General features: G+C 38.5%; 2 protein-coding genes across 4 annotated transcripts in view; both read left to right on the top strand.

Moving 5' to 3' along the window:
* Exoc2 (exocyst complex component 2) overlaps positions 1-21451 on the top strand; it is a 164251-nt gene that overhangs the window by 12324 nt on the left and 130476 nt on the right. For 2 of the 3 annotated variants that reach the window (XM_028775674.1, XM_028775675.1), the window contains exon 2: positions 19836-19996. In XM_028775674.1, the coding sequence (XP_028631507.1) occupies positions 19879-19996 (118 nt within the window). In that variant the 5' untranslated portion in view covers positions 19836-19878. Of the gene's footprint in view, positions 1-14195; positions 14281-19835; positions 19997-21451 lie in introns of those variants that run through there. The other variant, XM_028775676.1, reaches the window with a different exon arrangement.
* Hus1b (HUS1 checkpoint clamp component B) lies at positions 12049-13214 on the top strand. Its single transcript, XM_028775677.1, has one exon. It carries the CDS (start codon positions 12124-12126, stop codon positions 12952-12954), a length of 831 nt encoding a protein of 276 aa, XP_028631510.1. The 5' UTR covers positions 12049-12123; the 3' UTR covers positions 12955-13214.

Below are 21451 nucleotides of genomic sequence, written 5' to 3' on the forward strand. Positions count from 1 at the left end.
CTGACCCTCCCCATGCTCCTCCAGTCTCCTTCCCGGAGTTAACCTGAGCTGACCCCCCCATGCTCCTCCAGTCTCCTTCCCGGAGTTAACCTGAGGTGTGAAGCTTTCTCATCCCTTCTATGTCCATTTAGCACATATGTATTTGCAACAAGATGGCTTTTGTTTTATTTTCTAAAAAAATTAGATAGTATTAATATAATCCTGATTCTGAGTCATAAATTGAGACAGTTTTGGGAATAACATGTCAAAGCATTAAATTTGAGCTGCATATACAGTTCTTTGTAAGGAGATAAACTGACATGTGTAGATGAGGCAATATGTTTGTTTTAAAGTGCTCGTTCAGAAAATAACATAAACGTTTGTCAAGATGGAGGGATGTTTCAAACAGAAGACAAGATGCTGGATGATGGGATGTAGAGGTTCTTATGTATGTTTAAGATTTCCATAGTAGAAGATAAACCAGTCAGTAGAGAATCAGAATGGTAGAAGACTAATTTTAAATCCCAGTTGTGCTGTTGTCTTACTCAATGTTCTATTGCTATGAAGAGACACTATAACCAGTGCAACTCTTATAAAGGAAAACATTTAATTGGGGCAGACTTACAGTTTCAGAGTCTTAGTCTTTTATTGTCATGGCAGGAAGCATGGCAGCATCCAGGCAGACATGGTGCTGGAAAAGGAGCTGAGAGTTCTACATCTGGATTGGCTGGTAGCAAAGAGATGGAGATGGGGAGCCTTAGGGAAAAGGAGAGGCCAAAGAGAGAGAGGGAGGGACTGACTGGGCAAGCATTTGAAGCTCAGTGATGCACCTCCTGATTCCTCTCAAGTAGTGCCATTCCTTAATGACCAAACATTGAGTCTAAGGGGGCCATTTCTTTATTTAAAATCACCACAGCTACTTAATGGCTATGTCCTTGAGACAAGTTTTGCTTTTTTTTTGTTTGTTTGTTTCTTTGTTTGGGGTGGCCCCAAACTCCTAGGCTAGAGTTACCCTTTTGCCTCTGGCTTCTGAGGTACAGAGATTTAGTGTGTGTGTGTGTGTGTGTAATCTTCACCCACAACTACAAACAGTTGTTTAGTCTCTACTACTTTTCCCCTGCTAGTGAGACAGTTCAGCATTTTAGAATACTTTGGGGATCAACCTGTCATCCAGCTAATCCTGTCTATCACAATCTAAATTAATGTCTTTGTTTACTAATTTGACTTAAGTCCTCTCTACTCTCCCATAGTTTTCACATCTCACTTACTGTGGAGCATTTCCTTGGTGGACCTTCATGTTGCTCCTGGCTCTAACATGTATAGACTGCAGGAATCATGTCTAGTGATCCTCTCAGTGTAGATTATTTTCATCATTGTTTACCTTCCGAGAATGCTGAGTCAGTGTGGAAGAACAGCTAAGGCTTTAAGCAGTCTCTGCGGTATTGGAAGGCCTTATCTTGCTTCCAGCACAATAGGAGTTCTCTCCAGAGTCAGCGGAAGGCTAGGAGTTTTCAGATCTCAGAGAGCCAACTGTGCCACCCCAACTCCAGTGCTTCTCTGAGGCTGAATTTGTTTTCACATTTATTGCTTTCAGCTCCTCATTTGTGAATTGCCTGCCCTGCCTCCTGTTACCCCTTTTTGAGGATTTTGTGTTTCATTGATTGTTGTGAGCTGTTTATAAACATTAAGCTGTTCATGGTTAGTTATTTTGGACACCTCAAGTCCAGTGGTGCTCCTCCTGTCACTGTAGCTGTAACATGCTTCACTTTAGGATCTTCTAGTTGATTTTGGTTGAATTAAAATTATGTTTATGTTTGGCATTTAAATAACCATGTTATTTTAAACTGTATAGATATTTAATATAATCAAGAACATTATGCCACACACTAGAATTGTAGTGTCTCTGAGTTGAAGTTAACATGCAGAAGATACAGGCCACGGATATGCCCTCTACACCGTCCCTGTTAAGGTGTGGTTCCATGTACCATCGCTGTCAGGGCTTCAGTAGCATCCTGTTAGAACTGTTGACTTCTCTCTGGAAACAAACTCCCTTTCTGGTTGCTGCCTTTTCCTTCTCCCAGCATGAGATACCCCATTTTTTGGGGGGTGCCTTGTTTTTATAGTCTGATAGTTGAATTGAGGGAGACACAGATGTCTCTTTAGAATATCTTCATTTCTGGAAGGCCTGTCACAGAGCTCTGCCCCTAGCCTGGAAAGTATTTTAAATAAAACCTAGGCTCATGTTTATTCCTGAATACTTCTTATCTTAGGCACCAACTGTGTAGTACTCATGAAGATTTCAACCTGCTAACTAAGGAGTTGAGGTCTTTTAAATCTGCTCTGTCTCAGGCACCCATTTCTCTTAGAATGGAGGTAGTACTTTCTCCTGTATGTAATCTGGAGAAGTCAGGTATAAAGTATTCTGGATCTTTCTATCTGCTGTTATTACTTTGTGAAGAATTTTTAAATATATTGTCCAAACAACACAGCTCTTACCTCAAGGGGAATAAGAGATAGTTTAGTCTAAGCCAAATATGAATGACCATGACCCAGGAATGCATGTTCCACTGTGGAACGGGTAATGTGAACTTTATAGAGTAACAGAACAATAACAACACAATCATTAATAAAGGAATTTACTAAATGTAGTAGTGAGGACAACAGATGGGGGCAGTAGTAACACAGGGACACCTGTGTGAGGTCTCAGGTGCTGTCTGATTTGTGCAGAAGGGCTTTTATTTATGCCTTTAAGGGGCTGTGCAGAGATTCATGAATAGTTATGGCAAGGAAATAATTTAGGAGAGGGACAGGTGAGTTTGGAATTGTGTGTCAGACCTGCACCTGGGTGGTCTAGCTCCAAGAGAGGAAGAGGAAGGGGCCCTTATGACCTTTTATGGTTTATTTACATATTGTACAGTTTTCTGCTGTTTCCTGTAGGGAGCCATCGGCCCAAGTTTCTAGTGTTCCTCCCCCACCGAATCTTCCTTCAGATGGTAATCTCTGCACTCCCTGCCTTTACCTTTTCTTAGCGTTTTGTTGTTTGAAGCTAAAGGTTTTTCTTACTGATGACAAAGGTGTTAGGTCAGATCTAGAAGGTAGACAATGATGGACTAAGGATAATCATTAAACTTTTGCCTTGATTTTGTTATATCCCAACTTACCACAATCAGGAAGTTCTTATCAGTGAGCCTTGTAAAAATCTTCAGAATAAAGTGTGTCACTTTTCTGGGAATTTCAGTTTGTAATAGCTGACTTTTTGCCCCTCCTATTTCCTCTAACTTTGAGACCCTCTGTCTTTGGTGTAGAGGGAGGGACATTGATACTCTCTTCTTTTGGTGAAGAGGGAGGTACATTCATCTATGATGTAGTTGTCCAGGGAAAGATTGAAAAGGGAAAAATTGTTTTCATTTATTAAATGAAATACACTTATTCTAAAATTAAATGGAAAATCAGTTTTATAAATAAAAGTGATCATAGTTGAATGTTATCATTGACAAATCAGAACATTAAAGTTACTTTTCTTTTTAAGTTTTTTATTGGTGTCTTTATATGGAATACTGTGCTTCATTTTGGGACATGTAAATAACATACTTTCACCATCTTTGCTTCTCTTTACTCTCCTGTGTCCCTCATCTCATTCCACGTCCTGCTCCCCTTACTTTTTAGATGGGCTCTCTCTGTAGCCCGACTGGCTTCTATAGTGCTGGGTTCCAGGCTGGTATCTCTGAGTCATTCACTATGGTCTGCTGTAAGAGACTTTTCAGTGGTAGTCTTACTATACAGGTATTGTGTGTGAGTCTAGTTCCTGAGAGGCAGTCAGTCCACCCAGGAAGCACCCATGTAAATCAGGAGGCCATAGAGCCAGAAGCCTGGGCCAAAGCCTTTGTTATGGTCTTCATTGGAGAGAATGGGACAAGCAAGGGTAGGCCGTATAAGCAAGTTTAGGATTGTAGAGTTTGCATTATTTTTGTGTGCTTCTGTCTTGTGATGGTCTTGTTAGCTGTACCTAGGATATTTTGGGGACATTCTAGTGTCCTGACTATGGGCTCCTGAATTAAAGTCAGCTAGAATTTTAACCTTGTTTACTTTGCATATCAAAGGTAGATTTTCAGTCCTGCTGTTTTCTGTCCCAAGCTTTTTGTTTAACTGTCATTACTGAAAAGAAAACATGTTCTTATACCAGGAGGGCTTTTAAAAAAAAGGATTCATTTTATGTGTGTTTTGTTTGCATGTGTATGTCTGAAGTGGGCCAGGCTCTGTAAGATGTTCACAGTTTAAATATTATGTAAGGTGCATTTTTTTAAACAAACAAACAAACAAACAAACAAAACCAACAGAGTGTTTTGTGAATTCTTCCAAGGAAACGTGACCTAAATTCTAGTTTTTATCAAAGCAAAACACAACTCTCACCTCAAAGAGAATAAGAGATAGATTATGAGCCAAATATGAGTGACCAGAGCCTGGTGACAGAGATTGGCTGCTCCAACTGTGTGTTAACAGTTTCCTGAAGTTATATAGTGACAGAACAAAGTCATAAGTCAAGGCACCTTCCAAATACATTAGTAAAAACATTAGATATGAGGGTTGAACCAAAGCAGGAAAATCTGTTGCAGGCCTCAGACTGTATCAAAGACATTTCCCTTTTGGTAAGTAGAAGTTAGTGGTCTCTTGTGTTAATAGATTCCTAAAACTTTTACCTGTTAGTGACAAGGATGTTAAGTCAGCAAGGAATCCAGTGATAACTTGTGAATAGGTTCTTGGCCTGCAGTATCCCAGCCTCTCCACGAGCACCAAACTTTCTGTCAGTTACTAGACCTTGCAGGAGGTTCTGTACAAGGTGTGGTTCTTTGCAGGAACTTTTTTACTCATGTGGCCGTCTCCAAAAAGTATATAATAGGCCTTTTCCAAGACTAAGCAAATGCTGTTAAGGTTTTTTGTTTTTGTTTTTTGTTTTTATTGTTATAGAATTATGGAGGGAAATAGAGTGATCATGTAGAGATCTTGATTACTTATTTTGAACTGCTGTTAGTAAGTTGGCTTTGTTAGAGCCCAGTGTTGGTATCACTGCGATGTGTGTGCACTGTGAGGAGTTTGCCCTTCATTCAGGAAGGAGCAGAGTGCTAAAGGTTTGCTTGCTCTGATGACCTTCAGTTGAGATATTATTCAGAGGATTGGTTTGGGAGGGGCATAATGGCCTTGGCATTGGGAACATCTCCTGCTACAGAAAGGAGATGAGGAGAAAAGTACCAACATCACAGACCTCAGGGATAAGACATGTGCCACATGACCAGAGGAACAAAACAAAAACTGGAAGTGACTTTGTTTGGCCTTTCTGTTGAAACTGCTGGCTAAAGATGAGGTGGAAGAGCTTTATGGTGCCAACGCACTGTCTTTACAGGTTTCTTACTCTCGTGAAAGAGATTCAGTACTTGGTGTTTGCCCATGTGTCAGGCAGTAGGGCCACTCACAGTTTTGATGTTTACATCCATTTAGTTTTAGTAGTTCAAATTTGGCAAGTTGTTAAGTAGCATTGGGGGCCATTGAGGATATAAGGGCTCTGTTGAGACTCATTAAAAGCCAGTTATTTCCTCCTGGTCAAAAGAATGGCATCTACATCTGACCCTGGTTGGAGACATGACATTCTGATATGTTCCAAAGATTAGAATATTTCATACTATTGTCTCCTCCCTTGAGAGTTGGGCCTATCAGTCACCTGATCAAAAGACCACCCTTCAAGAAGCCTGGTTCACCTAAAGCCAAGGCAAGGAGGTAGGAATAATCCCCCCTCACCTCCCATTGGATAATTTATTTATCTTTCCATGAGACCTTTCCTTTTTGTGTAGGCATTTGCATAGCTGTCGGCATCTAGCATGGATACCTGTTGGCTTTTTTGGTTGCCCAGAAAAGTGTTTTTACCTTTTCTTCTTTGGATCCTATGTTTTGTTTTAGGTATTTGCCAAAGCTTGGGCTTACTTCCTGCACACTCTGTGCTTTCTCACCCCTTTTCTCGGGAAGTCCCACTCCCCTCTGCCTTAGCTGCTTGCTGTCTCCATTACCTAAGCTGCCTGATTTCTTAAGGGCTTGACTTCCTCTTCTCCATCCTGTGCCTCCTGGCAGCTGCTGAGGTTTGCAGCTTGCTGGACCTGCTATTTTTTAATATCTCAAACTCTTAATAAATTGGCCTTGGGCCTGCTTCCAAATCTGTTTCTGAATTCTTTCATTAATAAGACTAAGACTTAAAGTGTGAACCTTGATTTCCCTGTAATGATTGTATCATGATTAATTTAATATTTTTAGTAATATCTTATTTAGAATTTATTAGTTCTCTTAGGCCCTGGAGTAGCAATATAAACCTTAATTAAAAATAGATCCTGCTAGTTCTTGGTTTGCCTTTTTGGGATCATGGGAAGTATTCAGCTTCCTGTTTAATTATGTAAGTCATTGTTTGACATCCATCATGTCTAACTGTCTGGAGCCTAGTGGCTAAAATTGATACAGAGTAGATGTCATCACAGCCACAGCACTTTCCCATTGTCTGCTTGTTCTGTTTTAGACAGGATCTGAAGGTATCTCTGTGGAGCTTAGAGTCTGGGCATGTAGGATGACCAAGAAGTAGGTCCCTACTGTGACCAAAGAAAACATAAAGAAGACATTATTTCAGAAAGGTCATGACATTACTATAAGGTTGTGAATTTGAAGGGGCAGTGTTGAGAATCTGATGTTTTACCTACAGGTTGTGTCTGAGTGCTTGGTCTTCAGCTATGACTTACTGTCATCTTTGTTTCTGTGATAAAACTACCTCCATAGAAAACAATGTGGAGGAGAATGGTTTATTTTAGTTCGCCATTTCTTTTAAGTCCATTGTTAAGGCAGCAGGGACTTGAAGCATCTAGTCATGTTACAACTGTAGCCACGAGCAGAGAGCAAGAATGTGAGCATGCTGCTTGTTTGTGTGTTCAGTGTGATCTCTCCACTCTCACACAGTTCATGCTGTGGAGCTGCTTGGGTAGTGCATAGAGACCAGCTATGCTATTTAATATCATGCCATACACAGGGCAGTCCTCACCACAGATATCGGTCCTGTTCAAACTATCGGTTGTGATGCGGAGCACAAGATATTCCCTTCTTCCCAACTGAGAGAGGCCTAAGAGGCATTTGAACGTCGGGAACATTGTCAGAGCCCTTATCCTGGAGAAGGTTCCAGAATGGAGTTAACAGAAGGTTTAGACAGCGGGAAAACTGAGGAGAGTGGCCATCAGACAAGAATAGTGCAGAAATTTAGAGATTTGGAAGTGAGTGGCTGTCACCCTGCTTTTAATAATCAGTAAGAGTCTGACAGACATTAAGTAAGACTATAAAAAACATGCTTATTAAACACTGCTCTCTGAAGCGGTAATCTAAGAACATGCCCAGAACAGTCATTAATGTTCATGGTAACTAAAAAAAAGAAATTTATGGTAACTTCTGTGATGATTTTTTATTTCTTGCTGTGCTAGAGATTAAAACCAGAGCCTTGCCTATGGTAGACAAGTGTTTTACCACTGATCCACATTGCCAGCCCTTATTAAAGGTGAATTTTGTCCCATGTAATACTGTAAAAGTAAATGCAAAGTAGAAACATCCTGGCCAAACATTTGAAAATTATATATACATTTTTACAATATAAAGCCCCTTACTTAGAAATTTTCTTTATGGAGAATATGTCATTATTAGTGACCTCTAGTAAGTTAAAAACCTTGCTATATTTTTGCAAACACATTTTCAAAAAAAATCTCATTATTATGGCCTCCAGTAAGCAAAGCCTTGCTATATCATGCTATATGTTTGCCAACAGTTTCAAAAAATGATTAGGAAGTTTTTGTCCCACATTTATATCTCTTTCTCTCACTGTGTCTCTTTCTCTTTGGTGTGTGGGCACATGTGCATGTTGGTGCTCGAGGGCTGACATCACACATCTTTTTTTGGTCTCCACTTTTACTTTTTGACACAGCTTCTACCTCAAGGCTGGCAATTCAAGCACACCACCGTGCCCAGCTTTTGCTTTAGGGGATTGGGACTCAGGTCCTTATGCTCAGCTGAGCCAGCTTCCAGCCTTCATGTCTTATTTTTAATTGGTGTGAAGAGACACTTATAGAAGAAAGAGTTTACTGGAGCTTACAGTTTAGAGGGTGAGTTGTAGCCATCATGGCAGAGAACATGTGAGGAAGCAGGTTGGTGTGGCACTGGAGCAGTAACTGAGAGCTTACATCACACAGCCATGAGGCAGAGAGAAACAGAGAGAGAGGGAGGGAGGGAGGAAGATCACACACTCTAGGAATGATTCAGGCTTTTGAAACCCCAAAGCCCTCCCTAGAAACTTCAATAAGTTCACTCCTTCAATAAGTTCACACCTCCCACTCTTTCCCAACAGGTTCACCAACTGGGGACAAAGCATTCAGATTTATAAGTCTATAGAGGCCATTCTCGTTCACACCACACAACTCAGCTTTAATTTTTGAATAGCTGAAAATATTACAATACACTGCTGTAATTTATAGCTTACTTGCTATGTTGGCTAAAGCCCTATTTGATGGTACTGGAAAAGTACCAACGAAAATACATACAGCTGTATATTTTTTCTGTCAGTCTTTCTTTGATAAATATAAATTTTTGAACATAATGCACATTCTGATTTTCACCTTTAATTCAACACATACATTTTCCACTAAAATACCTTTAATTTTTTAGGTTACCTGTATATACTAAAGTTTGAGTATATTGTAAAGGTTATTCTTGAAATTTAGTAATATATAGATAAAACACTTTGTAGTTTCCGGTTTGGAATGCAAGAAACTTAGAGACCACTCCCTTGCATTCCTCCAGCAAAGAAAAACTAGATTTTTTTTAAAAAAAATATTTCCTTCAGATATTTATCATAGGGCAGATTGCTGCCCTGCACATATAGAGACAAATAGACTCCGTATTGGGTTAATCAGCATACCATGTGCAACAAACATCACTGACCATGCTTAGATGCGGTGTGGATATGAGGATTAACAGCTTAGCACTACAATTGTATGTCAAGGGCTCTGATGAAAATAATACCTGATGTAATAACAGATAAGTAATATAAATAGACAGATGGGACATTTAAGAAAAGATAGAGATAAACAACAAACAAATCTTGACTTTGATGGACTCATCAGTAGATTGATTTCTGCGGAGAAAAGAATCCATGAACTAGAAGTCTCTGTTGAAACTTAAACTATACAGAGAAGAGTAAAAATCACTACAGAAAATGGAACAGGATATTCAAGAATTGTCAAAAAAACTAGTGTATGCATGATGGGAATTTTAGAAGGAAAATACAAAGGAACATTAAGAGTTGTTCAAAATTGGTAATAGATGTCAAAGCCCAGACCTAGAAGCTTGGATAATAGCAGCAGGCACACCCCAAACTACACAAAAGTACATTCAAACTGCAGAAAATTCAAAAGCAGTGACAATCTAGAGAGTGGCTGAGAGGGCCAGGGAACACCTTACGGGAAGGAACACTTCCTTTAGAAACCATTTAACATTTAACTAGATAGGGAAAAAACCCTACTAATGTGGAATTCCCTGGTGGAAGTGTCTCTTACTGCAGGACAGAGGCACAGCTTCACACTCACATGCAGCAGATTGAAGATTTCCTTCATCCTTGAGGTTCTTCTGCTCTGGTTAAATAAAATGCTTTGCTTTGCCACAGAATAGAATTTCAAAAAAAGCCAGTATAAAGTAGAGTTGGAGTTTATTAAATATACATTTTTGATGTATATCCTAATTATGAGCATTAAGAGGAATAGAGGCACTCAGGAAGAAAGTAAGGCCCACACCAAGAGCAGGAGTGTGGGTTTCTCAAAGAAGGGTCAAAGACACATTTTACTGTCTTAGTGGTGACTGTAGGAATTTGGAAAAATTTGGAATTTTGTTCAGTTACCTTCCAAGGCTCCCTCCCTCTTCTGTCACTACTGTCTTAGTTACCTTTCTATTTCTATTAAGAGACATCATGACCAAAACACTGAATTGGAGCTTGCTTACAGTTTCAGAGGGTTAGTTCATGACTATCATGGTATAGAGTAAGAAGGTATTCATGGGGCTGGGGCAGTAGCTGGGGGTTCACATCTCCACAAATACCAGGCAGAGAGAACTGACTGGGAATGGCATGGTCTTTTGAAGTTTTCAGTGGCAGATTGCATCTAACAAGGCCACACCCAATCCCTCCCAACAGTTCCACCAACTGGGGCCGGTATTCAAGTATGTGAACCTGTGGGTCGATTCTCATTCAAACATCTATCACCACATTTGTGATAAGTTTGTTTTGTTAGCTTGGATTATAAGATGGTACTGGAGGCTTAGGTGGGTTTACAGTCCGATTTGATAAAAGTAGTGCTGCATGAGGGAGTTAGGACAGATCCAGTCACTGAAATGGGGGTTGACGTGGTTTCTAAATTACAGGTTTATAGCTGGGAAGGGAGAAGAACCTGAAGCAAATGCTGCCAATTTTGTTGGAATTCTTGATTTTCTGCTGTTGAGAGGCTTCAGTCTGTACTTTTTCATGTCTATCCTATCTTTTTAAATGTAAAGATGAAATTATTTCTTAGGTTAACAGAGAATTTGCTGCTAATAGATGCATTTTAAATGTTAAAATTTACCAATGTTACAAGTTCTTTAGATGGTAGGAAAAAATATTGGCTAGAAACTTGGTTTGACCTGTTGCACTTTGTTGTTACTTTGTTATCCTTGGGTTATGAGAAGGTGTGATTGACATCCTAGTCCCTTCTTCTGAGGACTTGGCATGCTTGCAACCAGAACTCATCTATGGAACAATACGGACTGCAGCTTAATTAATTGTTGACCAACAAAAGAACTAGACGCTCAGATGTGGATGCCCAGTAATCCCAGCATTGGAGAAACAGAGGGAGGAAACTCAGGCAACCTGGGTTATGTAACTAGACATTCAAAAACCAAAACAGCAAAACCACAACATCAGAAAAAGAAGACTGGATTTTCTTGAGCCTAGGCTGTGTCGTTGTCAGTAGGCTTTGAAACGCCCACACCAGGCCCTGTCTGCCTGCCTGCCTGCCTGCCTGCCTGTCTCCCTCTTCCCCCCTCCTTCCCCTCTCCTCCCTCCCTCTGTCCCTACCCACCCTCCCTCCCTCCCTCCCTTCCTTCCTCCCTCCCCCTCCTCCCCCCTTTCTCTCTCTCCCTGTGGGTCAAGGATCTAAAGCTCTTAGCTCCTTCCTTACCACCGTGTCTGTCTGCTTCCCACCATGAAGATAAATGGACTAACTCTGAGCCTGTTAGCAAGCACCCAATTAAATGCTTTCGTTTAAAAGACAAAGAGGAACCGAAAGTTTACATAGAGCAACTGATTGCTCTGACCTCCTAGCTGAGATGCTGCTGCCTATGAGCTAAGATTGGGATGAGACTCATTTTGGGGCAGGAGTAAGATGAAGAAATCAGTCAGATCTTGGTCTCTAAGACACCTTAGTCAGAGATCTGTGCCATCGTCATGGAACCACTGCTTGGTTCAAAAGAGTGGAGCTGAGCAAACATTCTACTGAAATAGAATGAATATAGAAATTTGAGTTACATACTCTGTTATTTCACATGGATCAGGATTCTAGGCTCACCCTTGTTTGTATGACATGTAGTAACATCTGCAAGTAATGTCTGGATTGAATAAGAGTATACTATATATTTGGTATATCTATGTACCAAAATGTTTTAAAAGGGTTGGTTGTCTCAATGGTGCTGGTGCTTTCAATTGTGGTCACACTGTGTAGAATGACCTTCTTATGAGCAGACCAGAAGCAGCGACATATTCAAATAGGGCAGGCAGGTGGGAAGGTGAAGATGGGTCCAGAGACCTTCCTAAGTGTGCCCCTGTAGCGTCTGCCCTAGGTGGCCTCAGGTGGAAGTGGACCTGCACGCATATGGAACTCAAATGCAGGCTGTTCTGGAGCAGGAGGGAGGGGCAGTAGAGCGCACCCCAGGCTTGGTGGTTGAGCCGGCTGTGCCCCAGGCCGGAAGGGTAAGCAGGCTACACTCCAGACCGGAAGAGTGAACCAGCTGACTTCTCTGGCAGCAGTCTCCTCACACCATTCCCTCTACCACCTAGGCACCATGAAGTTTCGGTCCAGGATCACCAGCACGCGTTTTATAGAGCTCTTCATTCAGGTCAGCAGCACCATAGCAAAGCTGACTAAAGTCTGTGTGCTCCGTGTGTGCCCTGACAGGCTGTACTTCTGTCCCATGAGGCTGCATGGTGAGGCCCAACTGTGGGGTGAGGTGAGGCGGAGTATCTTCCAACACTTCTGCATGGAGGGTGTTTCGCAGGAGTTCAATGAAATCTATCTAGAGTTGATGTCTGAGCATCTGGCCAGAGCCGTGAAGAATGCAGGTAACGCTTCATCTCTGAAGCTCCAGCTCACCAACAAGCTACGCCCCTGCCTTACTGTGGTGGTGGAACTGGCGTCTTGCCCCGGCCACTCCCGCGCTATGGTCCACGATCTGCCTGTGAAGGTGCTTCCCAGAAGGTGGTGGAAAGAATACATAGAGCCCCAAGTTCGAGGTTCTGATGTGAGTGTTTATCTGCCAGCTATGAAGACCATGAAGACCATGGTGGAAAGGATGGCAAACATGGGCAGTCATGTGCTGGTGGAAGCAAATCTAAACGGCAAAATGAACTTGAGTGTGGAAACTGATGAAGTGACTATTAAAAGCTATTTTAAAAATCTTGGAAATCCTCCAAATGCCGTTCTGTGTATGTCTCATTGCAAAGACTCAGAGAACATGGTGCAAGTTCGGGTGGATAATAGGAAGCTTCTACAGTTTTTCGATGGACAGCAGATAAACCCCACAATGGCCGTATGTAATATTCTGAGAGATACTCTGCTTCATCTTATTTTGGTTCATGAAGATATTTCTCTTCAATATTTTATTCCTGCTTCATGAATTTCAAGCAGCCTTGATTTTCTTTTTTATAGAAATATTAATTTAAGATCTTTCCAGAACTGAGACTTTGAGTTACTTGTGTTAAAAGCCTGCAACCCCATGGATTTTGTAGGGTGTTTATTTTGTTGAGTGCTTCCTTTATAAAATGTTAAGAAACAATTGGAGAAATAATTGAAAGTTCATGTGATTGTTTTTTGGTTTTGGCAATTACATTATGTTCAACTTAGTTGTTTTGGAAAAAAGGATTGTAATAAAATAATATAACTGAATCTTGAAACAATTATTGTATTATTTTATTATGAAATAATATTGTGAAGAATGAGACGTTTCTCCTTTTCAAATAAACAATTTATTTTGAGAGACTTAATGAGTTCAATCTCTCCGAAAGGTATATGATGGATTTTGTATGTACACCACATATTCAGAGAGATAAGCAACTGTTTTCTGAAGGTTCTCAATAGGAGTCTTGACATTACTGGCAATAGCCATTTCAGAGAATTTAAACTCTCAATTTTCTTTCTCACTTCTGAGTCAGAAGTGTACAATTGTTTGGTTTGGTGAATATTTAAAATAAATGTGAGAACTATTTGTAAAAGCTATTTTGAGAAAGCTTCGGGATCTTCAGGTTGTGTGTGTCTATGTCTGTGTTGTAACACAGACATGCTTTGTGATTTCTATTGGTAAGCTCAAACACACTGACCAAGGCAACTTATAGAAAGGAGGGGTTTGGCTTATGGTTTTTAGAACAATAAGAATCCATTATGGCAGGGAATCTTGGCAGCAGTTGACAGTCATGGTACAGGAATAGCTAAGAGCTCAAACCCTAAACTTTGTGTAGGAAGCAGAGCTTTAACTGGGAATGACATTTGACTTTTAAAACCCCAAAGCCTTCCCCTTGTGACCTACTTCCTCCAGAAAGCTGTACCTCCTAAAGCTTACTCAAATAGCACTAACAACTGGAAAACAAGTATTCAGATGACTGAGACTGTGAGAGAATTTCATTCAAATCACTACATACTCATGTGAGCCCTGTCTTCCAGCTTTTTCCATTATATTTCATTTAATTAAATGAGAAAGAAATTTCAAACTGTAATAGTGTGTGTGTGTGTGTGTGTGTGTGTGTGTGTGTGTGTGTGTGTGTGTATTGGCCTAGATCTTTCCAACTAGGCTAGGCTGGCCAGCCAGTGATCTCTAAGAATCTACTTACGTTTGCCTCCCCAGCTACAAACGTGTGCCACTTCATTCTTCTGTTTGTTTTATTGTGTTTCAACATGGGTTCTGGAGATTGAATTTGGATCCTCATGCTTGAGCAATAAGCACTTCCAGGTTTGCTACCCTAAAATTCATTGCATATCTCTGGGTTATAGTATATTCAGAAGAGGGACTTTATGGTATTTGTTGGATTGATCAAATCTCTTCTTTCTCAACTTTGTGAATACCAGCACATCCCTTTCTGCTAATCAAAGTCACCATTCTTAAGGATTCCTGGCAATAACATTTCTGTTAGTCAGCTTTTATCTATAATGTCAATGAGAATTCTTTACTTTCATTAAGATGTCCTGCTACTATATTTTTGGCAGCAGGGAATGCAGAGCATTTGTACTTAGAAATTTGGTTCTGAGTTCTATGTGAACTAGATCAGATTCTGAAAGTAGTCCAAAGAAGCCACATGGTTATCCAATGTGGGCTGTAATTTCAATAGTGTCAGTAAGATAATTAAATCACTCAGAGGACTCAATTTTCCATGCCAGTTAAAGGAGAGGTTTGCCTTTGTCAAGAATTGGTTCGTGGATGTTAACCCATGAGTCAAGTTATTTATTTAATCTTTCCTGTCTGTTTTCCATGCAGTAAGTATTATTGTATCTTTGAAACAACACAATTATTTGCTAAAAGAGTTGTTAAACATCCCATGCTCCCCCCCAAGTATGTCTTTGTAGGTCCTTAAATTTTTATTAATACATTACCAGGCTAAATTTCACATTATAGTTTCTGGGAATATGCTTAAGTATTTGAAACACTATTATGTTTTCTTTTAGAGGACTAATAAAAGAGAGCAATACTTATCCCGTTAAAAGAATAATCATTTGTAAAATGCGATTTTTATATAAAATTAACCATTAACTGTTAGCCTATTGATTATTTTCTATTGTTTAAAGTCAGTTTATTGGTTCCGTGTGTATTTTGCCAATGTTAGGTATAAATATATTCATCATGAGTTTTTTAATTAGCATGAACTGAATAAGATGTTAATCTGTTGCATTTGTGTTTTAATTCAAAAGTATATCAAAACATTTTTAAACTTCATTTTGAGATAACTTCAAAATTTAAAGAAGAAAAGCCTTTTAAGAATATTAAAAGTAACAATTTTTTCCAAGTCTCCTAGCCAGATCATCAAAATTTACTTTTTGGCCCATTTTCTTTATCCTTTCCATTTACCTGTTTATTTTGTCTAATGCCATTTGAAAATAAATGTCCACCAACTGAGGTGGATGTTCAGTCTTTTAAATTTTTTTCTTGACTCTGACACTTTCAGAGTGTTATTATAAGTTATCTTGTTTATATAGGTAAACTTACTAGTTTGGCTTGGACAATATACTGACTTCTCTTTGAAGTTCATTCATAGGGAGATGCTTAAAAATACTACATGACTATCCAGTTTTTAAATCATGTACTTACTAGTTTAGTGTTCATTGAGTGATTTTGTGTGTGTGTGTGTGTGTGTGTGTGTATTTCACTTTACATACGATCGCTGTTCCCCCTTCCTGATTTCCCATGTAATTATCAGTGGTCATAGGATAGTAAAGGACTTTCTAAAGTAATTATTCTATGCATCTGTTTCTTGATTATATTCCTAGAATAGAGTTGAATATTTTTTCAGAAAACATACATAACTTACTGGTATCAGTTTTGTTTTATTTTCCCTCAGTGTGCACTATTAGAAGCAGGCAAGGGATGCAGGGACACATGAGAGATATTTCTTGTATTTGGGCTAATATTGTAACACTGGGGGACACAGAACAAGAGAGCCACCTGGACAATTCTCTTTGGATGCTAAATTTTCCTAAATTTGGATACTAGTTGTCTTCTAGATAGGTCTCTACAACCTTGACATGTTTTCCTTGTTCCCTGGCCCTTTCTTTACTGGAGCATGCCACTGTGTCAGAGCTTTTCTTATATATGTTCTACTTTACATATGAGCACCATCTTTCTGGAAATAGTTTGTTGCCCACCAGGCGATTCAGAGCAGATGGCCTTTTTGAAGATAGTGTTTCCTTGGTGATTTCAGCTTGAAAAAATACTTACTATGACCGGTGCCTAAGTACTTCCACCGATTGTATGCATTGCATAAATACTAACTTATGCATAATAGATATGTATATATATATATTATATATGCATATATGTTTTATTCATAGAAAACATTTTCCAACAGTGTCTCACTGTATAGCCCAGACTATTTTTGAACTTACTCTTCCTTAGCTTCCTGAGTACTAGGATTACAGATGTGTATCATCATATTCCCAAACTGAATTTATTTATCTTCTGTGAAGTGTTTTCAAATCTTTTGCTTATTTAAAAAATATTTTGCTATTAAGTTGCATTAATTTTTTTATATAAGCCACACACACACACATATGAATTTTTTCTGGATACTTCTCTGGATGAGCAGAAGCATTTAGTTTTGATGAAGTAAAAAGTTAGAAAAAAAATGTATGGTTACTTTATGTTTAATTAAAAATAGCTCAGTCTGTACTTCCAGCCAATTTTTTTATGGCATCATCTTTGTAGTTTATAATTTTAGTTTTCATGTCTGAGCCTGGAACCCACTTTGAAGAGACTTTTGTAAGGTATGGGGTTATAGTTAAAAGCTTTTCTTTATTTTCCTGTATACATATTCAATTATTTGTACACTGTTTGGTAAAATTATCTATTTTCTCCATTGGTATGCTTTGAAACCTTTGTTAGAAGTCAAGTGAACATGCATGAGCTTTTTCACTTCTAGGTTTTATTGTATTCCACCACCCATCAGCCCACCTTAATGGCAATAACACATTGTCTTCATTACTGTAGACTTGTAATATATCTTGAATTTATGCACTTTTTTCGTTTTAAAATTGTTTTCACTATTCTACGTTCCTTGACTTTAGAAATTTTTTAGCTATTTGCCAAAATTACTATATAAACTTGCATGAATTTGTAGATGAGTTGAGTAGTTGATATTTTAATAGTATCCAGCCTATGTTCCATGAATGTGGTATAGATCTTCACTTATTTAAATCTTTATTATCCCTGTTTGTAGTTTTTTTGTGTAAGTTCTTATATATATCATAATGTGTTATGAAATATCATTTCATAATGTGTTATGAAATATCATTTCATAATACATAATGATATTTTCAATTAAAAAATTGTTTTTTTGAGACAAAGGCTCATTCATACCAGGCTATCCTAGAAGTCACTATGTAACCATCAAGGATGACCTTGAACTTCTGATCATCTTGCCTGTATCTCCCAAGGTCTGGACTCACAGACGGGCTCCCACCCTCAGTTATGCAACGTTGAGGATCCAACCCAAGTCTTCATGCATGCTAGGCAAGCATTATAGCTGAGCTACATCTGTAGCTTGCAAATAGAATTTGAATTTTTTCTAATTGTTTCCTTCTAGAATATTTTAAGTAGCTAAATTTATAAAGATTCATTTGTTTTATTTTTAATTATGTGTACATATATGCATGTGAGAACAGGTACCCAAACAGTGTAGAAACATCAAATCAAATCATCCTGGAGCTGGAATGACAGGTGGTTGTCAGCTGTTCAATATGGTACTTGAAACCTAACTTGGGTCCTCTGCAAGAGCAGTATGTGCTCTTAACTGCTGAGCTATTTCTCCAGACTGAAACAACTGATATTTTTTCTTCTTTTATTGAATATTTTATTTATTTACACTTCAGATGCCTTCCTCTTTCCCTATTTCCCCTCCCTAGAAGCCCCCTATCCCATCCCCTTCCTTTTTGCTTTCATACCAGTTTAATTACATGCAAGTATTAAGGTCAGTTCTAGGTTGAGGAACTAGCAATACAGTAGATACAAATAGTCAAGGAACAAGCATGGCAATAAACACAAATAGTCAAAGAATAAGCAAGGCAGTAAACAAAGTTCCATGAACATTCCTGTGATCACTGTTTCTAAGGGCTTATCAGGATGACCAAAATATCTGAGCGAATTTCCCTGTCCTAGCCCAAAGTCATTTTCATGTCTGATGCCTACTTCCTTGTTCTAGCCTAAAATTTAGAATCCTACCTGAAATTACTTCTTTGTTCTAGCCTAAGATTTAGAATCCTGCCTGAAATCACTTCTTTATTGTAGCCTAATGTTAGCTTCCTGCCTGAAGCCCACTTACTTCCTTGTCCTCGGCCCGTGTCAGATTCTTGCCAAGCAGCCCCACAAGCTCTCCGCCTCGCCCCTTTTTTATTTCATAAACAAGACTGAGCCTGTCTTAGGTCATTCTGCCAAGAATGCCTTCCTTACCAGTCATGGAATATGCATTCTCAAAAGCAGTGCATTTCTGTCTTAGGTTGGTAAGGCTCTGTGCAGAATCTTACCCATCCTTGGCTTGCCAGCCTGTTAATTTAATAACTCTGTTTGGGGGTCCATTTTCAGGTTCAAGCCATGTACTTTGGTTACAACATGTTGATGAACAACTGATATTTTATGTATAAATGTGAATCCTAATATAGCTAAACTCAGCTATAATTAATGCTGAGTTGATTTAGTTCAGATGATTTTTGTATTTTTTATACTTGTGGCCTCTTAACTGAGATGCTTGTAGGTACATAAGTTGATATACAAACAGTTGCTAATAATAAGGCATAAATACATTTTGAAACAGTCTTTTGATGTAGGATTTTGCCAGTTGTCAAGGATGAATGCAGACTTGCATGTGAAATAGAAGTGTTTGTTAATATTTACATAAGGGATTCAGTCTTGGCAAACTGTTTGATACTGTAGGATGTCGAGTATCTTCAGCATTTTCAGAGATGATTGATACTCTAGTTTTGAACGTGAATGAAGTGGCTGAAGGTTAAAGAGAGAAGATAGAAGTCTAGTTCTGACAAGTTTTAAATACAGCCCAAAGTATTTTATGAACTGTGGGTATCCTACAAAAGCTTTTAAAAGCAAGGATGAAATTGATTAGATGCTCATTTTTGAGAACTAACAGCTAATTGCTGAGAGTGGAGATAGCAAACTAGAGTATAGTATTTGAGCATAGTCTATCTTGACTTCCCAGTATTCATTTTTATCCATGCTGTCAGTTCTTAGCAGGAAGTGAATATGTGTTTCTGCCCATAAATCTATGCCACAGGCGTTCATAAAGCATCTGTAGTTCATATGAGAACACTTTGCATTATGAGTTAGTTGTTTGTATATGTATGTACTATATGATAATAAATATAAACTACACTATAATTCAAACAAAGTGAATTCCTACACTTAACAGGAATATAAATATATTTTAATTACAACTATAGTATATTTCTTAGAAAACTTGAAGAGTTTTGAAGAAATCACTAAGATGATTTCATGTGGTGTTTGTGATTCAGTTGTGTAGGTCTAGAGCTGTGCAGTAACAATATGATAAAAACATTTGGAACCTGGGACTTACCTTTTTGGTTTTTTGAAATATTTTTCACAGTGCTAACAAGTGTCCATTATAAGCTTCATTTTTGGTAAATGTTGATGGATGCAATGAATCACCAAACCAATCAAAACTCTAGAACTGTAGTGAATGAATAATTTTTATGTATTGGTACAAAATGTTAAATATTCCTATACTTATAGTTTCTGTTATCTCAATTGGCACCAATCCTTTCCTTTAACAGGTTGCTTCTATAACTGGATCACAAGTTTGCTGCACAAAGTACAATGTCTCGATCCCGGCAGCCCCCACTTGTGACAGGCATCTCTCCAAATGAAGGGATACCTTGGACCAAAGTAACAATTAGAGGGGAGAACCTGGGTACTGGTCCCACTGACCTTATAGGTAAGGACATGGCCTTGGATACACTCTGACAAGCTGTGTTTTATTATTAAAGTAGGATACATAGTTCTAAAATAGTGATCTCTATAAAATGAGCTGAACAAAAAGGAATTGTTTTCTATTCTTTCTTTTATGAAAGTTATTATCAGATTAGATCTATGCTGTCTTTCTACAAATACATTTTGAAAATTTGTCATGGCTAAGATTTATTCCTGTTTCTTCAACTTGGAGAGTCCTGTTTTTGCTATAATGAAACCTTAATACTGTTTTTAGAAATAGAAATGAATGTTGGGTAGTTGGGTTAGCATGCGGATATTAAATGTACTTTATAATAGATTATATGAACTACAAATGGGGTTGTAAAGGTGAGTTTCCAGGACATGCTGTTGGATATTGTTCTAATCTTTCACATGAATGTCTAGTCTCGACATTCTCACAACTGGTTTCATAACTGACAGAGAACCAGTGCTGAGTTCTAGAGTCTGAGCTCAAACTGCCTTCCCTGCATTAACTTCTGGTTGACTAGTTTTTGACCATCCAGAAAATGTTTTCTTTTTAGAGGAAGCAAATTGGAGTTTAGCACTGTAGTTAATAACTGAGGTTTGTGCTTCCCAGATAATCATCTTTACTGGAGTTACTTAATTATATTATGTGTAATTTTCTGTTTTTACCCCTAGCTATAGTTTTTGATAGTTTAGTAAACATCTCTTAAATTTATTCTTTCAAAGATAGGTGTGTGAAGAGTATGACCTTGAACTTCTGACCCTTTTGCCTCTTCCTACAAATTGCTGGGATTGTAGCCATGTACAACCATACTTGATATATGCTATGCTGCAGACCAGGGCCAGGGCTTTGTGTGTGCTAGGCAAGCAAGCATTCTACCAGAGGAGCTACATTCCAGCCCAAAGATTGTCAGGTCTCATCCACTGTCTTGACTTTGGACATAGTTCAGTCCAATTGTTTCTTTATCCATACTGGAAAATAATCCTTGGAATGAGTAAAAACCATATAGATGGAATTAATTTCTAAAATTATATTCTATATAGTGTTAAAATACAACAATTAGCAGTCTCTGTACATTTTGATTTTGCTTTAATTTTGAATGGTACTATTTTTATTTGACCAAGTGTATATTACTTTCATAACCTTGCTAGTTTAGCTTTCAACCTGCCACATCTATTGCCAAGAGCTCGTTTTTAAAAAGAGCAAACTCAACTTGTTAAATAATTTAAGTGTTTTTAACTGATATACACCTATAGCAGTCAAGTAAAACACTATAAAATCTACTTTTCTTGGAATTCTCTTACTTTTTAAAAACTGAGGCTAATCCAGGTCTGATGGTAACTCCTTTAACTTCAGCACTTGGGAGTCAGGGGAGGCAGATTTCTCTGTTTGGTTGAGCTCAGCCTGGCTGATAGAATTCCAGGCCAGTCAGCACAACATAGTGAGACTCTGTGT

This window comes from Grammomys surdaster, unplaced genomic scaffold (assembly GCF_004785775.1).
Source record: "Grammomys surdaster isolate TR1022 unplaced genomic scaffold, NIH_TR_1.0 258, whole genome shotgun sequence".
NCBI classification, from domain to species: Eukaryota; Metazoa; Chordata; class Mammalia; order Rodentia; family Muridae; genus Grammomys; species Grammomys surdaster.